The 25,738-nt window shown below is 41.7% G+C and overlaps 1 protein-coding gene across 7 annotated transcripts in view; it reads left to right on the top strand.

The window, feature by feature from the left end:
* MACROD2 (mono-ADP ribosylhydrolase 2) overlaps positions 1-25,738 on the top strand; it is a 1,043,571-nt gene that overhangs the window by 622,958 nt on the left and 394,875 nt on the right. For all 7 annotated transcript variants that reach the window (XM_082215586.1, XM_082215585.1, XM_082215587.1 and 4 more), the window contains exon 8: positions 24,959-25,032. In XM_082215586.1, coding sequence (XP_082071712.1) covers positions 24,959-25,032 — 74 coding nt within the window. The remainder of the gene's footprint in view (positions 1-24,958; positions 25,033-25,738) is intronic.

Below are 25,738 nucleotides of genomic sequence, written 5' to 3'. Positions count from 1 at the left end.
AGTTGCCCTCCTGTGTACCTTCCTCTAGTTCTAGAATGCTTTAAAATGAGGTGATAAGTACTGAACATAGTGTTTCAAATGAGGCTTGTCTAGCATCATTATTACAATGTTAGGGTAATCTACCATGACGCCTTTAACTATTTCCGCTGTGCATCCTGTACTTGTATTCACCTTTATTTTAAATGGTACAGTTCGGGATATAATGATGAAATCCAATATTACAAAAGTCTCTCCCCCAATTGGTTAATTTCCTTGACAGCCAATGATAAACTTGTGGGAATGCAGAAACCCGTCTGTGTAGCTTTGAGTGTAAAATACGGGATAATATACAGCCCCAAAAGGAATCCTGAGACCCCCAGGTGCAGGGCAGTATATTATTAGTAGTAGTAATAATAGTAATAATATGCATTAATATCCAGTCCATCATAAGTTCAGGATACCACACATCCACTTCTGGAGACACCTCTCACTGACCTTGTCCCCCACTCCCTTTTGCCTGGCTGGAATGTGTCCTTGGGCTGTGATAACTCACCTAGCTTGTTTGAATGGGAGGCAGGGGTGTGCAGGTATATGTGCATGTACAGTAGAAGCCTCTGGCTTTCGCACAGTCAGAATGCATCCTACTGTAGTAAGTAGTACTTGTACACATTGCTCTGCCCACCTTTGTCTCTGGCCCTGTCCCCCTCTGCCTTTGGCCATGCCCAGCGCTCCAGCCCTTCAGAACGTTGCCCGTAAAGGTATGGGGCTCTCATGCTAAAAAAAAGAAAATTCCCCATCCTTTCTGTATTGGATGCAGCGAGGCAGCTGACTTTGTGTGTCAATAGGTAAAGGTAAAGGGACCCCTGACCATTAGGTCCATTCGTGACCGACTCTGGGGTTGCAGTGCTCATCTCGCATTATTGGCCGAGGGAGCCAGCGTACAACTTCCGGGTCATGTGGCCAGCATGACTAAGCCACTTCTGACGATCCAGAGCAGCGCACGGAAATGCTGTTTACCTTCCCACCGGAGCGGTACCTATTTATCTACTTGCACTTTGATGTGCTTTTGAACTGCTAGGTTGGCAGGAGCAGGGACCGAGCAACAGGAGCTCACCCCGTCGCAGGGATTCAACCCACCAACCTTCTGATCGGCAAGTCCTAGGCTCTGTGGTTTAACCCACAGCACCAAAGCAGCAAATCCTTTAATTTATTATAGTACTCCCCACCCCCTTTTCCAAGGATAGGGGGAACATCGTGGGATTTCCCGTGTTGCCTTAGCTGCAGAAATAACTTGCCTAGCTTTGGGTACTATTTACCTTGACTTGGGGTATGGGGATAGCTGTCATTTACAGCTATACCTCAGGGCCAGCTCTGTGTTTTGGACGAGCCCTCATGGTTCAAGAAGACAGAACTCTTGTATTCAACATTGTCCTGCTGCTTGCCATGTGAGGGTTTCCCCCTACTTTCTCAGTATGCTACTTTTATTTCTCATGAACCAGAGTGTGCTGCCATGCATTGTAGGTTTTTTGACCTCATTTGATGTCACATGGTTCCCCTTCTAAAGGCTTCTAGAAATCTGGAAAATTCCCACTGATTATTGGTTTTGTTATCATATGAATGGCACCACATTGCAATGGCAACTATGCAGTGGAGGATATTTATCTTTTAAGATGACTTGCTATGTCCATGTCAAAAATACAGTTAATAGGACATTCCCTAGTGAGTGTGTTTAGGATTGCAGCCTTAAGGAATGTAAGTGTTAGCTGAACGGAACCTGAGGGGGCAAATCCACATATCTCCCCCCCCCCCCATCAGTCAGAGAAGGGAATTGAATTGTAAGTCCTTATTTCACAAGTAGGGTGTCCTGATGTTTGAGTGTAGGTTACTGCCTGGTCTGATAGGCAGTGGACAATGTAACATTCCAGTTGCGTGTGTAGATCCCCAAGCCACCCCTCAAAATAATTCACAAATCACACGTAATTTTAGTTTAAGGTTTTTGGCAGTATTTTGGCCACAACTTTATTAAAATACAAAATCTGTGAGTGGTTGCTTAGGCATTGGTTATGACTATCTGTCCCCCCGCCTGGGACAGAACTGACATTCCGAACTCCATCAGAAGCCAGTGAAGGGAAAGACAATGTTGGGGATCAGTTGAGCTGAGCGACAGTCCCTCACCGCTCACTCAACCAGCTCCCCAAGGCTTGCCGGCCCTGGTCCCATTTCAGGGATTGGACGAAATCGTGGCAAACCCTAGGATTCCTTTAATGGAATTCCCTTCCAGCACCATTGGAGGGGCAGGCACAGCCTATCCTGACCCCTCCACCACCAGTTTTATAACCAATGCCTAACTGCAACCTTACAAGTTGTGACGAATTGCTAAGTAGTAGGCAAAAACCAAGTGGCACCAGCCAATCAGCCAAATGGCAAAATTCCTACTAGGCCCCTGCCCCAACGGCAGACGACCCCATGACAGGCAACGCAAGGTTAACCGGAACACAGGGCGGGTGGGCGGGTGATCCGATGCACTCTGCGAAAGAGAAACCAAAAGGCAGAGTGCCCCAATATTTAAAGACTATGGTCCCACCCACCCAATTTTCTACATGCAGTTTGCCCCAGCAACCCGGTCAGCCAATCGTTGTGCCAGGCAATAACCATTAACCTGCCTGGCAACAGAGGGCTGGCTTGGCGGCCCACATCGCAACCCGTGCTCTCATTTTAGGGAGAACACGCTTTGTCCACATTAAGCTCGCAGATGAATTGTAGTGCTGGATTGCTTTCTAGTCTTCTAGTGTGCCCCGACAAAGGTAGACTAAGTCAGCCAAAATATCAATTCTCTTATTTCCTAGCAAGTCCTATTTCTCTATTCAGTGGGACCTTTCCTCTTTCTGTAATATTCTGAAGGCTACTGCAAAATGACATGCTAAGAAATTTGTGGAGAATGGTGATTTTATTATTCCTCAAAAGAGTTCTCTGACAAAAATTGAATGCTTTCACCTAAAAGCCAGATGGCCTGTTGATTCTGGGTATATAATAGATCGTCCTGGGCCTTAGGAATTTTCATTACACACCAAGCAAAAAGCATTTGCGACTGCATTTAATATGAGGCTAGAAAACCCCAGCAGGCTTGCATTTTGACAGTATTTTTCAGCATGGGCTGCAAATGCTATTTAATATGTCTGTGAAAGAGAGTTCAGCTCAAGATTAAACTGAATTTGAACTTGTGGGATCAAAAGTGCCATTAGCAACTTGCTTAATTTTCTCCTTGACTGAAGTATTCAAAAATCAACGAGTGCATATATTGTGAATGAAATGCAAATGATCAAGAAAAGTGTTGTTTGGCAATTTTTGAATTCTCCAAAGCTCAAAAGTGTGACACTCTCAAGGACATCTCATTGCTGTTATCACCCATATACTTGTGGTTTGGAATCTGTTCATATGATCTGCTGTACTGACACAGAAGAGCTTCAGATGTGTTGAACCAACACCTGACTGTCAAGAAGAAACGTGATCTCCTTTCTTCTGGCACTGTCTGTTGGACCTTGGAATATGAAGAAAGCTCACATGCAGATGGTCCCCGGTTCAAACGCCCACATTTCCAAATAAAAGACGCTTTGTCTGAAACTCTGGAGAGCTGCTGTCAGTCAGCATGGACAGTGCTAAGCTGGATGAACCCATGATTTTTCTCTGTATAAGACATTCCTGTCAACTTACAGATTTGAAAATAAGGGACCAGCAGCCTTGAAAATAAGGGATCAGCAGCCTAAATAAGGGATTTTAGTCAACCAGCTGAAATACGAAGTTAAAAGGGACCAGATAATTTTGGAGGGCAGTGCTGGTTTTTAGCCCTTCGTTTCCAGAGGTTGCCAATGAAACACTGCAATTAAATAACTACAAGCAGCAACCACTTTTTGCGCAAAATGAAGTCCAAGCTACAAAGATGCTGCTGCAGTTCTGTATCTTTTCTCTCGTGCTCCAACTGCAGCTCTCAATTCCATCAGGTGGGGCGGAAGGAAGGGGGGAAATAGCGCCCGAAGTAAACCCGCAGATCTATGCTAGTCTAACACTACAAATCTATGGGAGAAGCACTTGCGGTCCTTCCCTTGTAGCCCTTGGAACACCTGCCCACGCCTCCGCCTCCTCCTCTTCCTCCTCTCTCTGAACTACTTTCTCTGTGGTTGCCCTCACTCTCCTTTCAAGGCTCCTCAGCAATTCATAGGCCATGCCAGGCTGCCCATCTCATCCGGGTCCTTCGGCGGCACAGCCACAGTATGGCCTAGTGGGAGCGGGAGCGGCGGCGGCGGGCAGGGGGGAGGCCCCAGGCAGAGATGCTCAGTTTGGCGGCTGCGAGGAGGATGGCAGCAGAAGGGCCCGAGGCTCCCACCAGTCCCGGCGGGGAGGGGCCCCCCGGGGGCTGAGGCTGGTGAGAGGAGGCCGGGGGGGGGGGTCGGGCCGGGCAGCCAAGAAACACAATTGGAGCCTCCCTCCTCCCTGGCCGGCAGGGAGGGAGGGAGAGGAGCTGCATTCTTTGAAACCCGGGAAATTTAAGGGACATCCATCAATAAGGGACAGCAACAGGACATTGCTGGGATAAGGGACTGTCCCTCCAAATAAGGGGCGCTTGACAGCTATGGTGTAAGACTGCTTCCTATGTTTCTGTCAACAAATGTGTGGCTACCATAAACTGAGTAGATTAAAATCCTACTTGAAAGTAAGTTTGTCCACAAAATGTGTTTGCGGCTGAAACCTTAGTAGTTGAAAGAGGAGGTGGCGAGAAACCTCTGAATATTTAATTCATGAGATGGTGAAATAAGAAATGTCGAGATAACATTGTCAGCTTTACTGTACATGAATTTTTCAAAAAAAGGGGATTTTATGTAGCTATGTTTAGCATATGAAATGTTCTAATGTGGAGTGAAATGTAGACTTCATTAAATAACCAAGAGACACTGAAAGGGATCCCTAACCATTTTTTGAACTCCATGGGTAGCTAGCAGTCCTATGCAAACCCTTCCCCTTGTTTTATTACTCCTTCGGGGAGATTGTGGGCAGGGTGGGGGGAGCACGAAAGGGAATCAAACTGCATAATGAGCATAAACAAAAGATCAATACTTCATTTGTTGACAGAATTAACTTAACCAGGTTAAATGCCTCTCATGTATGACTGTGCCTTTTTCATAACTTGCCCTGCAGTATTTTTGTGCAGTATTTACAATAAAGCTTTGGAGAGGGGAGATTGAGGTCTCTCCCCCCCCCCACCTGCTTTTTCAAAAAGAGGTCTATTTGCCTTTAATTTCCCTAGTCTAATCCTTGGCAAGCTGCAACTCTGGTGCAGAGTCTTGTATGCTGATGACTGTCTTGTCTGGGGCTTCGACCAAGCGTGCCACCTTGTCCATCAGCCTCACAGTTGTGCTCTCTTGGTCCTGAAAGAACAATGCACACAAGCGTTGAAGAGGGATCCTAGACGAGCATTTAATAGGGATGAAAACCAGGGCATGCTTCCTGTGCATCTGGGAAGGATTCTTCATTTTGGAGAGGGATAATAAACTGATCCCAAAGTGTAGGTGTCTTATGCAAGCTCTCTTCTGCTGTACATTATGATTTAGGTCCAGGATCCCTTAGGAACTGTCTCCTCCCACACTAGCCTGCCCTTGCCCCAAGGCCTCCTTTGCATCTCAACTGTGGCTGAGGCTTGGTTGATGGGGACTAGAGAAAGTGGACCTCTTTGCCTTGTGAGTCTGAGTGTTTTGCCAAATGGTGAAAACTTCCTTTGCTAGGCATTTGTTTCAGAAGATTTGTGTTGGAGTCATAAAACTTCTCCTGGAAATCAGACATGTGCTGACTTGTGTAGGCATCTCTTGGATCGCTGCCAGTCTGATCCACTCCAAAGCAGATGTTTAGTATCTAAGTATCAGCTTTATGAGGCTGGTAGAGAGTCCACTGATTAGAGTCTGGTTCTGTTTCCTGAATAATATATGCAAATATACCAATATCTGTTGGAAGAGGTAACATTCTGAAGGCCTTTGATGTCTTTAAATGTGGCACACTTTAAATGTTCCGTTTTGTCACAGTGTTTGTGTGTGTGCTCACACTTTGGTTTTTGTAGAAATAGGCCTCTTTGTCCATCCATCCTTTCCCTTAGATTATTTTCTAGACATGAGGATGGATTAATGTGGCCTTCACCTGCCTGGATCTCCAAGATGAAATAGACAAGTGAGTGTTTCTTCTCATTCACAACAAAGTTAGCCATCAGTTATTCTAACTGCAACTTACAGAATACAAACCACCAGTATAATACCATGGCTGAATTGCTGCCCCTGCCATGCCTAATAATAATAATAATAATAATAATAATAATAATAATAATAATCCTACTTCTTCCATACACCAATACATAATAATTCTGTGCTGCTGCTGCTGCTGTAGCTTCAAAAAAGTCTGGATTGCCATTGAAATTATGTTTCCATATTTAAGCTTTTACATAGTTAACAATAATTTTTAAATAGAATTTACTCGGTATGGGCCTTTTAGCACATCTGTATTGTATTGTGCTTGTGGAGTAAAAGCTCTTGACACCGAGATGGTATGATAGCCCTGGAATGTCCTTGAGCATTCCAACTGCTCAGGAAACAAAACTATCAGCACATTTGTTATGTAATTAGTGTGCATAAGAAAACTGTCCATTAGGCTAGGATTAAAATCTCACAGACCCTACAGAAAGTGATAACACAGTGATGCATATTGAGGATAGGGAAGAGTTGGAAAATTGAATAATTGCTCTGAGGTGGCAAAAATCCTGAGAAAATCATGTCAGCCCTTCCTTCCAATGCTTCACATTCCAAATATGGATCAGGGGCCCCATAACTGGTATTAAAAGCAACAACAACAAATAACCTGTTAAATGTGTAGTATTGCCTGGTTCTAATTTATTAGTATTAGTATTTGCCTGCCCTTTACCCTAAGATCCCAGGGTGGGTTACAACATTTAAAGACAATATTAAAAAGGGTTTTAAACAACTTACCATCACAAAGATAAGGTGAGTCTCAAAAATAAACACCTCATGTGTCAAAAGCTAGGGTTAAGAGGTGCATCTTCAGCATTCACCAGAAGCTGTATAATGAAGGAGTCAGATGCACCTCTGTTGGGAGAGCGTTTCACAATTTAGGGGCTGCCACAGAGAAGGCCCTCTCCCAGGCTGTCACCCCCTAAAAGCCTTTGAGGGCCGATGAACATTTGGAATTGGGGAATAATGGCTTTAGTGGAAGTATGAAAAACCATGACACCACAAATTTATAGTTAAGAATTGTGATCTTAAAATGTCACTGTTCTTTTAGCGTTCGTTCTTTGAAAACCACAATTATGATTTCAATGTATGTGTTTTATAAAGAACAATGTATTCTATTAATTTAAATCAGTGGCCAAATAGGTGTTTAACCTTGTTCAGTTCTCAAAAGCCAATACCCTGCTGCTATTCAATTCAATGTATGATGGTGATTTCACACTTGACTACTACTTTGGGCCTTATTCTAAATTGCTTTTGCTGTATTTTGACATCAGTGCAGAGAATAGGCTTAGTTCAGAAATCAGATATGGTTGAGGTATAATAAAATATGAGAGTTCAGGGATGGATCGTGTGCCTTTCAATTATTGAAACTGGTTCATATCAAACTCCAGCTTTGCTCAGGGAATATATGATTGAGATTTGCAGACATATTACCAGCATTTAATTAGTTCTTTCTTCAAAGCATTTATCCCTATGTCTCCAAAGCTAGAGGTGGCTTCCATCAGAATGAAACCTAAAAAGAATAAAACACAAAAATAAACATCAGCCACAGCAAGGGTCTACAATGCCTACTCAGGGAACACAGACTTTCCAAAAGAGGTAGGTTTTGAACCCTCTGAAAAATTGCAATACCAAAGCTGTTGTGAACCTCATAAAAGGTAAAGGTAAAGGGACCCCTGACTGTTAGGTCCAGTCGTGGACGACTCTGGGGTTGCGACACTCATCTCTCTCTATAGGCCGAGGGTTCCGGCGTTTATCCACAGACAGCTTCCGGGTCATGTGGTCAGCATGACTAAGCTGCTTCTAGCGAACCAGAGCAGCGCATGGAAACACCGTTTACCTTCCCTCCAGAGTGGTGCCTATTTATCTACTTGGACTTTGACGTGCTTTCACACTGCCAGGTTGGCAGGAGCTGGGACTGAGCAACTGGAGCTCACCCCATCACGGGGATTCGAACCGCCAACCTTCTGATCGGCAAGCCCAAGAGGCTCTGTGGTTTAGACCACATCGCCACCTGCACCCCTAATGTTTCTGTTAGTCTCTCCTAAATGTGTTTTATCAATGGTAGCATACATTTCAAGATTTTTTTGGGGGGGGAGGGGCATGTCAGCTGTCAATCTCTGATGAGAGGCTTATTTGTGTCAGTCATTCACTGTCTTGCCCTGCTTGTGAGACTAATGAATCTATTTTTAAAAAACAAATAATGAAAGGAGAGGGCACCTTAAATTGTGCCAGGGAAATCAATATAGACAACAGTCATGAATGTGCCACAAAACTCATTTGGCCAGTCACTTCCTCCCAGTGCTACCCTACCTGAAAGGATTGTTGTGAAAATAGAACAAAGAGAAAGCCATGTATGCTGCTCTGAGCTAATTGAATGAAGGACAGGTTAATAAATAAGGGGACTCCTTCCCTACAATTGGGTTGCTTCTTGCAGTTGCATTCTATGTTGTTGCAGCTTCAAAATCATTAATAGAAACCCCCAAAGGAACATTTCCTAATTATTCAAAATATATTATGTTTGCATAAATAGGTGTATAGAATAATTTATATTATGCATGTTAAACTATATTGTATAGCCATGACTATGAATTTCTGTTAATTACTTCATTTTGGTATTTTGCTTCCATTTCCGTGTGATTTCTTGAGCCATGTATAATGAAAATATCCATGACACAACATTTGAAACATTACTGTTTCAAATTGCTGTGGTTGTCAGTGCAAGTCTACCTGCACCATTTCAGAATAGATTTTTGGAAGCCTAAGGCAAGTGTGATATAGGTGCTACATGGAGTGTTAAACAAGCCCATAGGAATTCTTGTTTATCAATACATGTGCAGTAAATGCTATTCAAAACACAACTCCAGAAAATTATATTTGTGAGCTTGCATGAAATCCGCATTGCAGTTCAGTGAAAGTACTGCCTATGTAAACCAGGGAAATTGTAAATATGTTCATTCAGCAGCATTCTGTACTTTCTGCAGTTGTCAAAGTAAGTTATATCTCATGGCTCTGGATATCTGTAGACAGGTTGTGGCACCCACAGAATTTTTTTCCAAGCAAGTCTTCTAAATGACATCTTCATTTTGTCCATAGCTTCATAATGAGTATGGCTGTATATCTGTCATATATGAACTTTCATTGCACCAACTTACGTGATTCAGTACCCAAGATTAAGTAGGCCATTGTAGCTGGTGTTCAAGTTCTTACATGAGCTTCAAACTGGGCTATCCATAGATCTCTGGGTGTTTCATGACACAAAACAAGAGTCCCATTCTGCTGCAAAAAAGACAAGAAAAGAAAGAAAGCGGTGGCAGGGTGGTGGTGTCCCAGTTGTGTGGACAGAGCAATTGTGAAAGTATAGGCTCCACGTGGATTTTCAGCTGAGCATGCTCCATGTGTTTTCACTCACTTTGGATGTTATTTGAACAGGGCTACTATCTCAGTCCTGGGATTTTTCTTAAAACCCCACAGCTAGGAGTTTCAGTTCCATTTTAGCTGAAAGCAAATTCTCATGATTATGGAGAAACACCTAAAAATTATCAGAGTTCTGTTTTTTTGTATGAATGCACAATATCATATTTGCAGTGCTATAAGTTGAACAATCGGCTTATTTTATCTGCAGACTTTCAATTGACTCCAGACGTGAATCATAAGCCAGGAACCTCACTAATAACCTCTATGGATGAGAAATGTGAAGTGTCATCCTGATTTGACAGGAGATCCCCATTAATCAGTGTCAAAAGGATTGCTTCGTGACTAGTTTCTCTTTAAACCATTGCTTAAAGGGAGCCATTATTTTTAGCATGTGTTTTATGCTATGTTGTCAATAAAAAACAGTTAGTTTTTATTTTCACATTTCTGATTCCTCTCCCTTCTCTTTCTCTTTCTCTCTCTCTCTCTCACACACACACACCTGTACTCCACACACTATCTTCATGCTCCCTGTACAAAGGTTATTGGCTTTTTTCAGACTGATGTTAATGAAGAAATCAAAAACAGAAGTTGGGAGCCAAACTACTTCTATGTGATGCTTCCTTGCAGAATGATCAATATTTTTTCCACTGGTTCACTTTAAATGATTGATGACATGTACTTTGTAAACTTGTTGGAAAAGATAAAACTGTGATGCTTTCTCTTGCTCAACAGTGACTGAGCTTAAAAGTCTCTGATGCTGAATATCCTGTTGTCTTCAAATCTAGAATAAGACAAATAATGAATTCCTCTCATCAAGTATTAGGTTCACTCTTTTAGTGGCCAATCTATTTTCGTGTTATATCCTAGATTTAGAGTTCTGAAACTAATTTAGTTTCATTTGTATTTCTTGCATGCACATTACATTTAATGCATTTGGCCTATATACCCCTGCAATTCTCTTTTTTGAACTTATACTGACAAGAAAGAATCCCAATAGTTGTTTCATGCTGGGAGTCTGGAAGCAGACCCTATACTTTGAAGTGCTGCTGTCTTTTCAGAACTGTATCATGTGCCCATTCTACATCTTTGAATTAGTCATGTGCCTTTAAGAATAAGTAGTCCATCCAGTTTGGCAAAGTCTACATTGGATAATGGCTATCGAATGACCCAAAAGAAAACCAATAGCAATTGGCTGGGTAGGATGGATAAACAACATATGCTTTCTTTGACTCTGATGGGCTTAGAGATTTGGTCTTTCTCCAATTTGATTTAAGTAGCTCTTCACCAATGCTGAGACTATGAATGTTGTAAGTTATTTTGTGTTGTTCTGTCCCAGGCAGTGGTCCCAGCCAGGGGACAAGGTTCTAGCCTGAGCAGGGGCATGTGCTAGATGCAGATTCCATAGACTCAGAGACGCATAACACAAGTTCAGGATTCGGAACACAAAGTGAGGTCTAGCAAAAGTCATACTCTAGTATGGAAAAGTCGGACAAAGCAGAGGGTAGGTCCCTGTAAGCATGATCAGGGGAAAGCAGAGGTCAGTGTCCAAAAGGCAAGTCTGTTAGCAACTTGGATAGCTCCAGGTGGAACCTAGGCTGACAGTCAGACAAGGTAAGCTTGAATGTTATTCCCAACCACCAGAGATACCAGTCTGGACATTATTTTTTTTTTTATATAAAATTTTTATTGGGTTTTCACATTTTATATAGACAAAGACAAAAACACGAAAAACATAAAAACAAACAAACAGAAAAGTAAAACAACAAACATATATAGTTTCCAAAAAAAACTTATTTTCTAACCCTGGTCATTGACTTCCCCCCACCCCCTCCCTTGCATCCCTATTCCCAAATTTGTATCAGCAAATTGGCATTTCCTTATCCATCTTAATATTAGTCCTTTATATATATATAAAAAAAGCAAAATTAAATTTATTCTAAGTTGGACCTCAGTTCCCTTCCAACGATTTCCCATTTTGTCTTAAATAATAATCTTGTTAGCTAAATCCCATAGTCTTAAGTGTTGTTGAAACTAGATTCTTCCCTCCCTCCCTTCCCCGGTTTGTGTCCCTTCCGAAAACATGTCCAAAATAGCAATTATTAGCCCGGATTCCTTACGTCCGAGGCTCTCAAATCTCTTTCAGTCCCTCTCCGCCGGCCTAGTTGGCAATCCTTTATGTCGGTCTTCACGTCTCGAAAGAGTTCTTTCACAGTCAGTCCAAAATCTCTTCCCATATTTGCAAGCAACTGCTGAGGAATTTCCACAAGGCATGAATTTTGAACATAATCAAAGTCAGAGTCTATGTGGAGGCCCCAATTATATTTCTTTATTTTAAATTCCTTGATTTCATAAATTCCCAGGGCCTCCACTTTCATCTTCTGGATCTTTCGTAGATTTGTAGTAGGTTCAGTCCAATAGTCTCCTTGTTTATATTCCACAGATGTCAGCTTCTGGACAATATTTTCCCATTTCAGTTCTTCTCTTTCTTGTTTTGTCTTCTCCTCTTCTTTGGTTATCATTTCCGGCTCAGCTGTGGATTCTTTCTCAGCCAGGTTCTCATTACATTGAACAGAACTACTTGTTTCAGGATTCAAGGTCATCAATTGTTCACTCATAGCCGTAGTCTGTTCCTGTAAGATTCCAACCAAATAAAACATCCTTTCGATTTCTCCCAGTATCTTTCCATCCACAGCCATTGTAATTCCACAGATTTCCCCCTAGAGGGAATCTGGTTACTTAGTGTTCTTTTCTCCAACAGTCCTCTGTCTTATTATTGATTCTTTGTTTCCAACCATTTTAGTTCAATTGTAACTCCTTTTAATCCAGAGGGGTCTTAAGTAGCAATTTTTCTACTATTAACAGTCCGTTTGACAGCTTTGACAGCTGTCAAACTCTGCTCTTCTTATACCAGCTCCAAAGTAGGACACTCCCGGGCCCGGGAGGGGGGGTTGCTTACAACAGAAATATACCCCTTCCAACACTCCTCTCTCCTGCTCAAAAAAAAAAAAAAAAATTCCTTTTCCAAATCTTGGAAGTTACTGTCTTTTTAAACTCACCCTTTACAGGGTAGGCACTCCAGCTTAGTTCTTTTATCGTTGCTCTGGATCGTCTGCAAGGGGGGGTGCGGACTTCCTTTTAACACATCCCCCGATCGTCTCAAATTCAATAGGTGAAATTCTTAGAATCCAAATTCAATTAACTCACGGGTTCTTTTTCTCAGCCGAATTTCAAGGAAGGAAGTCAGCGCTCTCCGGTCATGGCTCGCGGCTTCGCTCAGCAGAGGTAGCGATGGACTCTCGGTGCCACGCCACCCCCCGTATCCCCTCCGCAGCCTTTAAAAAGGCTCTTTGCGAATCAGGGGGGCGCTTAAGGCACCCACCGAGTCTTCAGTCCGCAGGCTTTCGTGCCTGCGGTTTTAAGGGTCCCCGTGTCGCCGGCACGGCAAAGACCCGTCCCCCGCTGAGCCGATTCCCTCCGGAGCTCGGAGGGAATCCGCCATTCCCAGATCGCGCCAACCCCGGAAGTCCACCAGTCTGGACATTAAATGAGACTTCAGGTTCCCCTGAGCAGTTAGCTCAACCCTGATGGGTGGTGATTCTTACCTTTAAAGGACCCCAGCCTAGTTTAGGAACCATTGACTTGTGTGATAAAAGGGAGACTTGTGTTGTATGTATGGCCTCTAAGGCTGAAGAAGGCCATGCAACCTCTTCAGGCCCAAGAAGTCCTAGCATCATGTGCTCCTCTGGTACTGAACTCCTAAAGGGGAATGGGGCATTGAAGGCTCATTCTGAGTGCAAATCCTCCTTCCAGTTTAAGCTGTCCAGTCTATGGCCTTTTGCCCCCAAGGAGTCAGAGCCTTGCTTATAATAGCTGTGTCACATTCTTTTATTTGTACAGTTCCCTTCTGTAACATACTGACTTGCAAAAAACACTCTGTCACTTGATTGCCTTTCCAATTGCTCTACCCACTTTGACATAAAAAGATAATCAGCTCTGAACTGAATGTTAGGAAAGAGAGGCTGAGATTCAATAGACAGAAAATTAAACTTGAATTTGAGCAGCATGGGTTTCTCCACGCGTAAATCATATCGGCTAGCAATTTTGACATTTTAATACTGATTTTTAATTTTTATGACAAGGTGAACATTGAAAGCTGCCTTATTCAGAGACAAGCTAGTCCATTCAGTGGAGTATTGTCCATATCAGCCTCTCCCAACCTCCAGATGTTTTGGTATATAACTCCCATCAACCCCAGACAGAGTGGCCAATGATCAGGAATGGTCTGGAGGGCACCAGATTGAGGAAGGCTAGTCTGCACTGCCCCTCTGGGGTTTCAGACAGGGGTCTTTCCCAGCCCTACTTAGAGATGCTAGGGATTAAACCTGGTACCTCTTCTGTGTTGTATCACTAAGCTATAGCTGTTTGTGGTGAGTGCTGACAAGGGTTAAATGGAGTATGATAACTTCTGAAGGGCTATTACTGTTGTTCACTTTCACTGTTCCTCCCCCCCCCCGTTATTAATTTTTTTATTAAATTTTCCAACATACATTTATAGTATCCAATCTAAATTTATCACATATTTTCTCTTTTAGACTTCCTTCAACCTCTCTGACAATCATCCATTATTCAAATTTTTAAATACGCATTTCCTAATATTATATTGCATTTTATAAAGCTTCACACACTTAGTTTTCATCAATACAATAGTCCTCTATCATTTACAGAACTTCTTGAAATCCCACTAGCATTATTTGCTCATCACATACACATTTCAGATAGTCTGAAAATTTCCCCCAGTCTTCAATGAACTTTTGATCTTGTATATATCTGATCTTTCCTGTTAGTTTGTCCAGTTCAGCATACTCCATCAGTTTCATTCTCCATTCTTCGAGTGTTGGCAGTTGTTCCTGTTTCCATTTTTGGGCCAATAATATTCTCGCTGCTGTTACTGCATATTGGAAAAGTTTACAGTCCATTCTATTTATTTCATTTCCTACTATTCCTAGAAGACAAGCCTTCTTAACAAACGCATATTTCAACATCTTTTTCATCTCATTATATATCATTTCCCAGAAGCCCTTCACCTTCTTACAGTCCCACCACATATGATAAAATGTTCCTTCTTTTTCTTTACATTTCCAACACTTATTACATGTTTTATACATTTTTGCCAGTTTCACGGGTGTGATGTACCATCTATAAATCATTTTCACAACATTTTCCTTTAACGCAGTACATGCCTTAAATTTTATATTTTCATTTGACAGTTTTATCCAATCATTAAACTGTATATTATAACCCAAATCTCTGGCCCAGTGTATCATAACCGATTTAACTTCCTCATCTTTTGTATACCATTCTAGCAAGATTTTATACATCTTGGACAAAATTTTATTTTCATTGTTTATTATTTCTATTTGAAATTTCGATTCTTTTTCCTCATAACCTCTTTCTTTTAAGCCCTTTTTAAACATTTCGTTAACCTGATAATAATGCAACCAATCATACACATACTCTTTCACTTCTTCATAGGGTTTCGTTTTCCATTTTCCTCCTTCCTTTATAATCAATTCTTTATATGTAATCCAGTTCCCCCTCATATTGACTTTCTTAAGACTCATAACTTCTAACGGAGATAGCCAGTGGGGAGTTCTTGATTCTAATAAACCTCTATATCTCTCCCATATTTCTATGAGAGATCTTCTAAAGATGTGGTTTTCAAAGCCTTTATGAATCTTTCTTTTCTCACACCATAGATATGCGTGCCAGCCAAATCTGTTATCAAAACCTTCTAATAACTCAGTATTTTTTAACTTTATCCATTCTTTCAACCAGCAGAGACATGAAGCTTCATAATATAATTTCAAGTCTGGCAGGGCGAAGCCTCCTCTTTCTTTCGCATCTGTTCATAACTTATACATAATTTTTGGCTTCTTACCCTGCCAGATATATCTTGAAATTGCCACTCTTTAAATATCGCTGTCCCCTTAATTATTGGATTTGTCTGAAATAAGAATAACATCTTGGGCAGCACACTCATCTTAATCGTTTAAATTCTCCCCCGAAAGGATAACTTCATTCAGCCCCACATCTCTAGATCTTTCTTTATTCCCTTCCACACTGGCACATAATTATTCTGAAACAAATCAATACTCTTGGGGGTTAACCAGATTCCCAAGTATTTAACTTTTTTCACCATTTCTATCCCTGTTTGTTGTTGCATTGTTTCTATCATACCTTGATCCATATTTTTTGCTAACATTTTAGTTTTTTTCTTATTCAATATAAACCCTGCCACTTGACCAAATTGTTCAACTTCCTCCAAAACAACTTTTGAACTTCACTTTCACTGTTCCAAGTCACTATACAGAACTTCCTTGTGTAGGTGGGGCAATATAACAGCACCATGTGTTGTAAACAAAAATTGCCCTTTTCCTTTATCAGGTATCCAAGAGCCCATATAGAGTCCTTACAGAGGTTCCCTTTTGGTAGGAGAAAATAACAGAGGCCAACCAGAGAATATTGAGAAGCAAATCAGCTAGTAAGCCTGATCTTTATTGATCGGTTGCAACAGGGTCCTCACTCACCACACACAGGAGGGAGGAGGAACCCAGAACAATGGTGCACAAGGCACAGGGTGGAAATTGCCACCCTGTAGATCAAGACCACCCCCAGAAACATCATACAGTGGTGCCTCGCAAGACGAAAAGAATCCGTTCTGTGATTCTCTTTGTCTAGCGGTTTTTTCGTCTTGCGAAGCAACCCCATTGACGGATTAGCGGATTAGCGCTATTAGCGGCTTTTAGCAGCTTTTAGCAGCTTATCTGCTGATCGGATCAGCTGATAAGCGGCTTAGCGGCTTAGAAAAAGAGGGGGAGGGGAAAAAACCAGCAGGAACTCGCAAGACATTGTCGTCTTGCGAAGCAAGCCCATAGGAAATTCGTTTTGCGAAGCACCTCCAAAACGGAAAACTCTTTCGTCTAGCGAGTTTTCCGTCTTGCGAGGCATTCATCTTGCGGGGCACCACTGTACATACATCACAGAAGGGGTGTAACCTAAGACCACCACCCAGATACATCATACCTACATCACAGAAAAGGCGGTCTAAAACAGAAAATTGAATGTTGTTTTTTCTGTTTGCCAGGTTATCTGATTGCCTTTCCTGATAATCTCTCACCCATTAAAATGCTGATTACTCAATTCCTGAGACAATGGGAAGGCTCCCCCTCCTTGCAGGGAAAACATTTGGTCAGTTTGGGAATCAAAATGGTTTCAGGTTGGTCTTCCTGTGCTGATCTATGTATGTGCTTGGTTGGTACACTTATGAATATTGCTGTATATCTAAGACCTCAACATTCCTATCACACATGAAAAATGATCAACCAAATTGCTAGAACCAGTACTTGTTTCCTCGCTGTAGCAAAATACTTCTTAAGGGAAGAGGAAATAGCCCCCTTGATCTCTGCAGCACTGGAGTTTTAGGTTACTAAGATAAGTCCTTGAAATATTTCTTGCACTGGATGACAATGCACAATGCTTGTTTCCAATCTGGTGGGCAAGTGCCTGCATTGGATCTTGTCTCAAGTGGCATCTGTCTGTTTGTATATGACTTGTTTCTGCAACTCCCCTCCAGGATGTAGTACTGTGATCAAAGCATGCCACTCATGGCTTGGGATATACAGCTGCTCACCACTGTGATGTGCATTCTGAATAGACTTCCTCCCCTGCTAGTACCATTAAAGTTCAGAGATTTATGATCAGTGTCAAGCAACTCTTCCTTCAGTTGAACCTGAAAAATAAAAGACAGTTTTCCACATCAGATGCTATTATTGATCCGAACATTCCACGAATCATAATGTCCTCTAATGATGACAATCAAGAACATTATTAGCAAATACAGAAGACTGAAATAGCCCCCGTTTAAATGTTGCATTCCCGCATTTCATATGAGAACAGAGTTGTTAAACTCTATTTTGACATTGTTGAAAAGGAAAGGGGGGGGGGAGAGACTCACAGGATTTTAGAACCCAGACAAAATTTATCAGTCATCTTAATCCCACAGAAAAATGTTCTGCTTTAGTTACACTTCTGATTAGCTGAGGCTTGGAGGAATGTTTGCTGATGTGTATTCACCTCTGTTGTATGAATTGCTCTGAAAGCAAACATTGTGTGCAGCATTAGGACATGTAAATAACTGTATTAAGGTCAGAGAGATGTACTTAGAAGCTGTAAGAGAGCCTGAAGTAAAACAAAAGTGATACAGCAGATGGATTATGTTAGCAAACACCAATCCATACCTGTTTACTACTGTAGATAGGCTTTCAGGCAACACTAGATTTCACAGTTAAAAGTGCCTAAGAATGCCATTCTTCCATTGTGCAGTCATTAAAATGCATTGAAGTGAATCTCTTTCCTGGCATTTTTCCCATTTAATCTTCTACGCTTTCAGAAATAGCCTCTTTCCATTTTCTTGAAGTGCATCATGTGAAATGTGAACCACACAGTGCCTGAATATTTGTTAATGGCTTTTTGTGTGTGGGTGCATTAACTGATGATAAAACAAGCAAGAATTTTTTTCACTCACTTCTTTAGCTGATGCTATATATACACAGGAGGGGGCAGGGGAATCTTCTTGTTTTTCTGTGCAACCTGAAAATAACTAAAACAAAGCTATAGCAATTTTCTTGCTCCTTAACTTGCTGAGGACTGGACAAGTTATGGTCTTCATTTTCCACATACTGTTATTTTAAATTAGGCATGTAATGCCTTTTAAGAGTAAATTAGATGCTACCCTGCAAAATGTCTGTACTACATAATTGGACAGTCAAGATGTCTGATTGCAGAAAATAATACTGTACACAGACCTACATGTAACAGAGGAGAGAATAAAGCTTTAGTCCTGTGAATGTGTTCATTTTGGTGTAGAAAGGAATGTACAGCTGTAAGTGAGGGAAGGATAGAAGATTGGAATTGTGCTTGCTGGTGCCTCCCATTCCATTATGTGTTCAAGGTACAATCTACACTCTTCATTTTTATAGGCTACCTGTGCTTTGGTGGGCACGTGCAGGTATTTGTGAAGACAGCATCTTGAACATGTGAAGGCTGACAAAAGTGTGATCCCAATCCCCGTGCCGTTTGTTCATTAATACTAATATGAACTTATGGAACACAGGTGGCACTGGGGTCTAAACCACCGAGCCTCTTGGACTTGCTGATCAGAAAGTCAGTGGTTTGAATCCCTGCGACGGGGTGAGCTCCCGTTGCTCTGTCCCAGCTCCTGCCAACCTAGCACTTTGAAAGCACACCATTGCAAGTAGATAAATAGGTACCGCTGCGACAGGAAGGTAAACGGCGTTTCCGTGCGCTCTGGCTTCTGTCACAGTGTCCCGTTGCAGCAGAAGCAGTTTAGTCATGCTTGGCCACATGACCCAGAAAGCTGTAGACAAACGCCAGCTCTCTCGGCTTGAAGCGAGACGATTGCCACAACCCCATAGTCGCCTTTGACTGAACTTAACTGCCCAGGGGTTCTTTACCTTTCTCTTTCTCTTTCTTTTTCTTTTTCTACCTAATATGAACTTGTACTAATATGAACATCTGCATCTTGCTTCTCTTCCAAAAGATGAATCAAATGAACATACAATTCTGCTCTTACTCTATTCTCCCACCTCATTAAAAGCATTGTTACTGTTCCCCAATTTATTATCTTTTTCAAGTTTATTTGAATAAGTAAGCAGAATAATTTGCTTTAGTCTCTCCCCAGTTCCAGTTAGCTCAGTTCTGACGAGTTGCAAATTGGGGAGCAGACATAGAGATCACTACTCTAGCATTCTTGGAGTGCAGAGGAAGGGTCACACAGTCTGTGCTTTGTCTCAGAGTGGATCCAACCATATACACGTTTGTTGACTTAATGAAAGCAGATATAGATCTGGTTCAAATTTTAAAATGGTTACCTTGCCTTGTATTCTCCCTCCCCTCGGGGCCTATTTATCCCCTCTGTTGGTAGAATGGGTCATAGAGAAATGGCTTTGCAGACTGGGCTGTCAGCTTATGATGGCCAGCAGTCATTTCTGAATCTGCTGTGTATGACCATGGGAAATGGCTGCCAGCCAGCAGTGTACAGCCTGGTTTATAAAGCAAGTTTGCTTTCCCAGGGTTGCCATATTTCAAAAAGTAAAAACCAGGACACCCCTAAAGTTGTCTTGCCAGAGATTGACTTGCCAGAGACCCAGGACAAAGTGCCACCTTTCAGAATGCCCCCCCCCCACGTCAACTTTGCCTTTGAAATCTTGATAGTGTCTGGGGAAATCCGAACTTATGGCAGCTCTAGCTTTCCATGCCTTCTGTACCAGAAGAATTATGTGGAAGGGATAGCAGAAATGCAACCATTTGATGGGCTGAATCGTCAGGCCATGTTAAGCAGCAGGTCCCATTAATATACCAGATAGGTGGGGGAGGAGGGAGGGACTGGCATCCTGGCACTCATATCTGTTGTGTGACCTGGGTCCTAGAAGCATTGTTGTTGTTGTTTAGTCGTTTAGTCGTGTCCGACTCTTCGTGACCCCATGGACCAGAGCACGCCAGGCACTCCTGTCTTCCACTACTTCCCGCAGTTTGGTCAAACTCGTGTTCGCAGCTTCGAGAACACTGTCCAGCCATCTCGTCCTCTGCCGTCCCCTTCTCCTTGTGCCCTCCATCTTTCCCAACATTAGGGTCTTTTCCAGGGAGTCTTCTCATTAGGTAGCCCAAGTATTGGAGCCTCAGCTTCAGGATCTGTCCTTCCAGTGAGCACTCAGGGCTGATTTCCTTCAGAATGGATAGGTTTGAACTTCTTGCAATCCATGGGACTCTCAAGAGTCTCCTCCAGCACCATAATTCAAAAGCATCAATTCTTCGGCGATCAGCCTTCTTTCTGGTCCAGCTCTCACTTCCATACATCACTACTGGGAAAACCACAGCTTTAACTACTATGGACCTTTGTTGGCAAGGTGATGTCTCTACCTTTTAAGATGCCTAGAAGCATTAATGGTGTATTATCACGAGGACTTCCTTTTATCAGATTTATTTATTGCATAGGAGAGGAGGTGCTTGCTTTCAGTTTGGAAGGCCACATTCCTCAAAGAGGTGCATATTGGGGTGTAAATAATCTGTTTCCCCCTTGGACAGCAAGCCTGTCAGACATGTCTCTCTTAAGCCGTTGTGCCGCTTGCCTCTATCTACTGGCTAATGCACCCCTGGCTTTGGGTGCCCTTGTCCTTTTCAGTATTCCAAAGGCACACTCACTGCAGCAACATAGGCCAGTGTCACTCTTATTACCTTTACCTGTTTTATCTTTTGTGAAATTGAGCCTTTAGCCAGAATTGTCTGAGCTGCTTCTCCAGCAATTGGTTACCTGTGAGACTCCTCGAGCTCATTTCACTCAAGTAATTTGATTCCCCCATGCTTATGAAGATTGCTTTTTTGCTGAAGGCCATCATGGAAGAGAGCAGACCCGTACCGTTATAAGCAATAACACAGCTCCAAGATAAAACAGTGAAAATGGCTAGAAAGCTGGGGTTGCATTCTAGCTCATGTCACTCATACCCTGTCGGTGAATAGCCTTGCCTTTTGCATTAGCTGTCATGATAAGATAGCCCCTGGTTCGTTTTATCACGTGCCCTGCTTTCTAAAAATCTGGTTCAAATGGTGCAGTAACTCTCTGGACATTGAACAGCTTCTTATCTTTCTGCAGGGTATGGGAAGAAGCTCTGCAATTCCCAAATACCATATTTTTCGCTCTATAAGGCGCACCAGACCACAAGGCGCACCTAGTTTTTGGAGGAGGAAAACAAGAAAAAAAGAATTCTGAATCCCAGAAGCCAGAACAGCAAGAGGGATCGCTGCGCAGTGAAAGCAGCAGTCCCTCTTGCTGTTCTGGCTTCTGGGATAGCTGCGCAGCCTGCATTCGCTCCATAGGACACACACACATTTCCCCTTACTTTTTAGGAGGGAAAAAGTGAGTCTTATAGAGCAAAAAATACGGTAGTTACTGGATTTGAACCAGATCCATGGTGGTAGAGCGCATGCTTTGGTATGCAGAAGGTGTCGGGTAGAATCCTTGACATCTCCAGGAAAAAGATTCTTACCTGAATCCCGGAGAGCTACTTCCACTCACTGTAGGCAAATCTGAGCTATATAAATAGGCAACATGATTGTTGGTGTGTGTGTGTTTGTATTGCTTTATCAGAGCTTCCAGCAAGGACACGAAGGTGTAAATATTAGCATTTTAAAGGTGAATCATTCCTGCTGGAAGAAAAATGTTTCTTTTGAAAATAGGCTATGCATAAACAATCATATATTTTAGTTGGCTGAAATACTGTTTTGGCACTGTTGGCTGAAACACTGTTCATTATAATTTATGATCAAGAAGCCGTAGAAGAGTAAGTTAGGGAAACAATGCACTGTGGAGGCCGTTGCTAAAGGGGTTATGATATTAATTTAAACTCATCTATAAATGGTGGGTATATATTGGATATGCAGTTCATTTTAAAAAAACTTTTCCATGGCTACAGCCATGCAATTTCCATCTAAAATAATGAGCCATGCATATAGAGCTAGGACAGAATTGGATCAATCAATCTTTCAACTATACCTTCTGTTCTGTATTCTCTATTAAAAAGGCGTACAGGAACTGCTGCAGTACTACAATTCCCAGCAGACTCTGTAAGGCATGCAGGAAATAAAAGGATCAAGGAAATATAGTAGCAGCCAGGGGAAAGAGCTAGAGATTAGAAGAAATACGTTTCTAGTAAGCACAGGAATGGCTAGAGATCAGAACTGTTGGAGGAATAAAAAGGTTTAAAACAACCATCTAAAAAGTGATTTCATTGTTAGACGAACATCAAACTTGTCCTAGTCTTATACAGTCTGCCAACTTGGCCTTTTCCCCTCAAAGCCAAATTATTATTATTATTTTAAAGGGGGATGTTTTAATCTTTTCATCCATTCAAATTATATTTCAAAATGGTTTCTACACAGTAGCTCATATTGCCATGCTTTGTTTTCTTATCACCAAGGCTGAACATAATCTTAGAATGTTTAAGCCTTATCTGTTCTAAGAGAAATGATTGCTAAGCTAGGTATTTTCAAGTTTGCTTGTTGGCTAAGGAGGTAATTGTTTGGGTAATTAGCCAACATTTCCTAACTTTGAACTGAATTCATGTAAAAAAAAACCTTAGATCCGTGCTATCTAGCAGCTGTAGTTCAGGAAAATCGGCTTAACATGCAGAGTCCTTGCAAAGTTTTCAGGAGAGTTGCTGCTCAGCAAAGTTATTTGCTTTTATCTGGAAAGCTCAGATCTTGGAAAGCTTTCCAGTGAAATTATTTGGGAAATTTCACATGGGCCAGAACAAAGCAAAGCCATGAGATCAGATTCTGAGGCTAGACCAAAGAGATCAGCCCCAAATTGGATACGTCTCATTCAAAGCAAGGCAATTGTGTGGGTGCACACACACACACGGAGTAAAATGTCACTTTGGGATCTTACTTTGAGAATTACTCTGTAGCATAACCTGTCTATCTTGCAAACCCAGCTTTTGTCAGGAACCATCAGCAATATCAGTATTAACGTTTTGTTTCTTTGTATGTCAATGACCTGCTATACAGCAGATGGAAGCAACCTTAGAATAATTTTTAGCAATAACACATTTGGAATTAATTAATCTAGAGCTAGCTACTAATGATGGCGAGGAAAGATAAGAACCAATTTTAAAGTATGTACTGCACTTCCTAATTATTTCCATAATATCCAAAGGATCAAAGGATCCAGATGGAAGGGGCCAAAGGGAGCACTTTGTACTTTATCACAGTACATTATATCCTATGACTTGGGATAGGAAAGGTTTCTGCCGAAGAGAATTGGAGAATTGGATTTGAGATTTGAGATGCGCTGACATAATTGGGGTGCATGATACCTACCAGAACAATGAATCAGAATAATTGCGGCCCCATCATTTTCTTCCAGCGTACATTGACATATACATACAGAGCTCTGGGATCATGATGCAACTATGAAATTGCATCATTTCCTGCTATGTGAGCCTGAACCCAGAGCTTTCTCACACACATTGACCCTGGCGCACAACTTGGAAACTTTTACTTCCGCATCCTCAGTTTCCTGGGATACAGTGGTACCTCAGGTTAAGTACTTAATTCGTTCCGGAGGTCCGTACTTAACCTGAAACTGTTCTTAAGCTGAAGCACCACTTTAGCTAATGGGGTCTCCTGCTGCCGCCGCATCGCCGGAGCCCGATTTCTGTTCTCATAATGAAGCAAAGTTCTTAACCTGAAGCACTATTCCTGGCTTAGTGGAGTGTGTAACCTGAAGCGTATGTAACCTGAAGCGTATGTAACCTGAGGTACCACTGTATTAGCAATTGGGAAACTGTAGTGTATTTAACTTCTAGTTGATATACACCACATGCCAAAACTATAGTTTGAAGACTGTGCATGCTGACCAGAGAATATCTATAGTGCCCAGAGAATTTCTACAAAATTAAGTCAAGATACATTATTCAAGGATTGTTGGAGACTATGCCTAATGACCAGGAAATGTGCACATTTGGAAGGATTATGTGCACATTCGTGTATTTACACACACAAACACATTTAAATTACTCTTTCTGAGTATGCATTCATGTGCCCTTTGGGTTATGGCTCTGCTAATTCGAAAGGCCTAGAAAAAAATAAAAGGTATAGCTGGATGAATTTGCTTTAAACATCCTGTACATTATGTAACCACATATCATTATTAAATTATATTGCATATTGCTTTTCTCTCCACAGGGTTGTTGTTTTTGTTTTTGTTTTTAATCCCTTACTATGGTCATATCCTAATTCAACATTGTGTCTCTTAATTCTTCATCTCCTGTACTTCCATTCTGTGGTTTGCTGTTCCTCAGGCTCTGGTCCTCTTTGACCAGCAAACCAGGGTTGCAATCCTGTAATTTCTTACTTGAGAGCAAATGCAGTTGAATGCATTGGGACTTACTTCTGAGTGAACATGCATTGACTTGCACTGTAACTGGCTTTTAAACAAAGACAGAGTTGAAGTTGTCAGATAAATCTGTTGTCAAAATGGGTCATCTCACTTACAAATAAAGGTTTGCTCTTAAATCAGGAAAGGTTCTCCCAAAGGTTATCTGAACATATATGCATAAAATATTTGCATCAAGTTATGCTGTTATGTTTAAAGATGTGTAGCTGCATGGATAAAAACTATTTCTTCTATTTCTTTCTTTGCTTAGGTTTTCCAAACGAGCCAGCAGCAATCATTGCACTTACCACAATCAAGGAATGGTTAAGCAAGAATTATCATGAGGTATGGCTATAGATATAAATTCATGTTGAGCTTTGCATTTTCTTGGAAACCATGAGATTGAACAGTTGCACTGATTCCTAAATTGTGGAGGTAGTATATAAAATGAATCCTGATGTCACTGTGTGTTACTTAGCCAGACAACAGAATGTCCATATTTTTAAACTATTACCTGGCCTGTAAACTATTCTAGCAGTGTGAAAGGGTACAAATTGCCCTCCAAGGTTTTTGCTCACTATTTTGTCATGTATATAAAAAGCAATGTAAGACTTGGTAGTTCTGAATCTCTTGTCAGCTATGATTGGAATGGTGAAGTCTGACTCAATAACACTTAGAATTCGCCACTATGTGCTGGGATCTATGTTGGTAAGGTTTGCAGTTAGCATTTCACCTTTTCCCCTTATGAGTCATGACATTTTGTTGTGGATAGAACAGATCTGCATATAGAACTGCATATAGAAAGCATCCTTTGCCAATATAGGTTTTGGTTTATATACTATATTGTATGACTGTTCCGCCTGAGCAAGAACTCTTGCATAAGCAATAAGATGAAAACTGCCAGGACTAGCTCGAGATATTTTGGTCCCGGAGGCAAACCACAAAATGGCAGCCCCCTCCCTGCTGGGGAAGAAGGGGTGAGTGAAGATCTGCCTCGATAACAAGGGGGGGAGGGGGAATAAAGATCTGCTGCCCCTGTGGCTCCTGCAAC

Source organism: Podarcis vaucheri (genome assembly GCF_965113315.1).
Source record: "Podarcis vaucheri genome assembly, chromosome: 3".
NCBI lineage: Eukaryota > Metazoa > Chordata > Lepidosauria > Squamata > Lacertidae > Podarcis > Podarcis vaucheri.
This window is presented reverse-complemented; position numbering and strand designations above follow the sequence as displayed.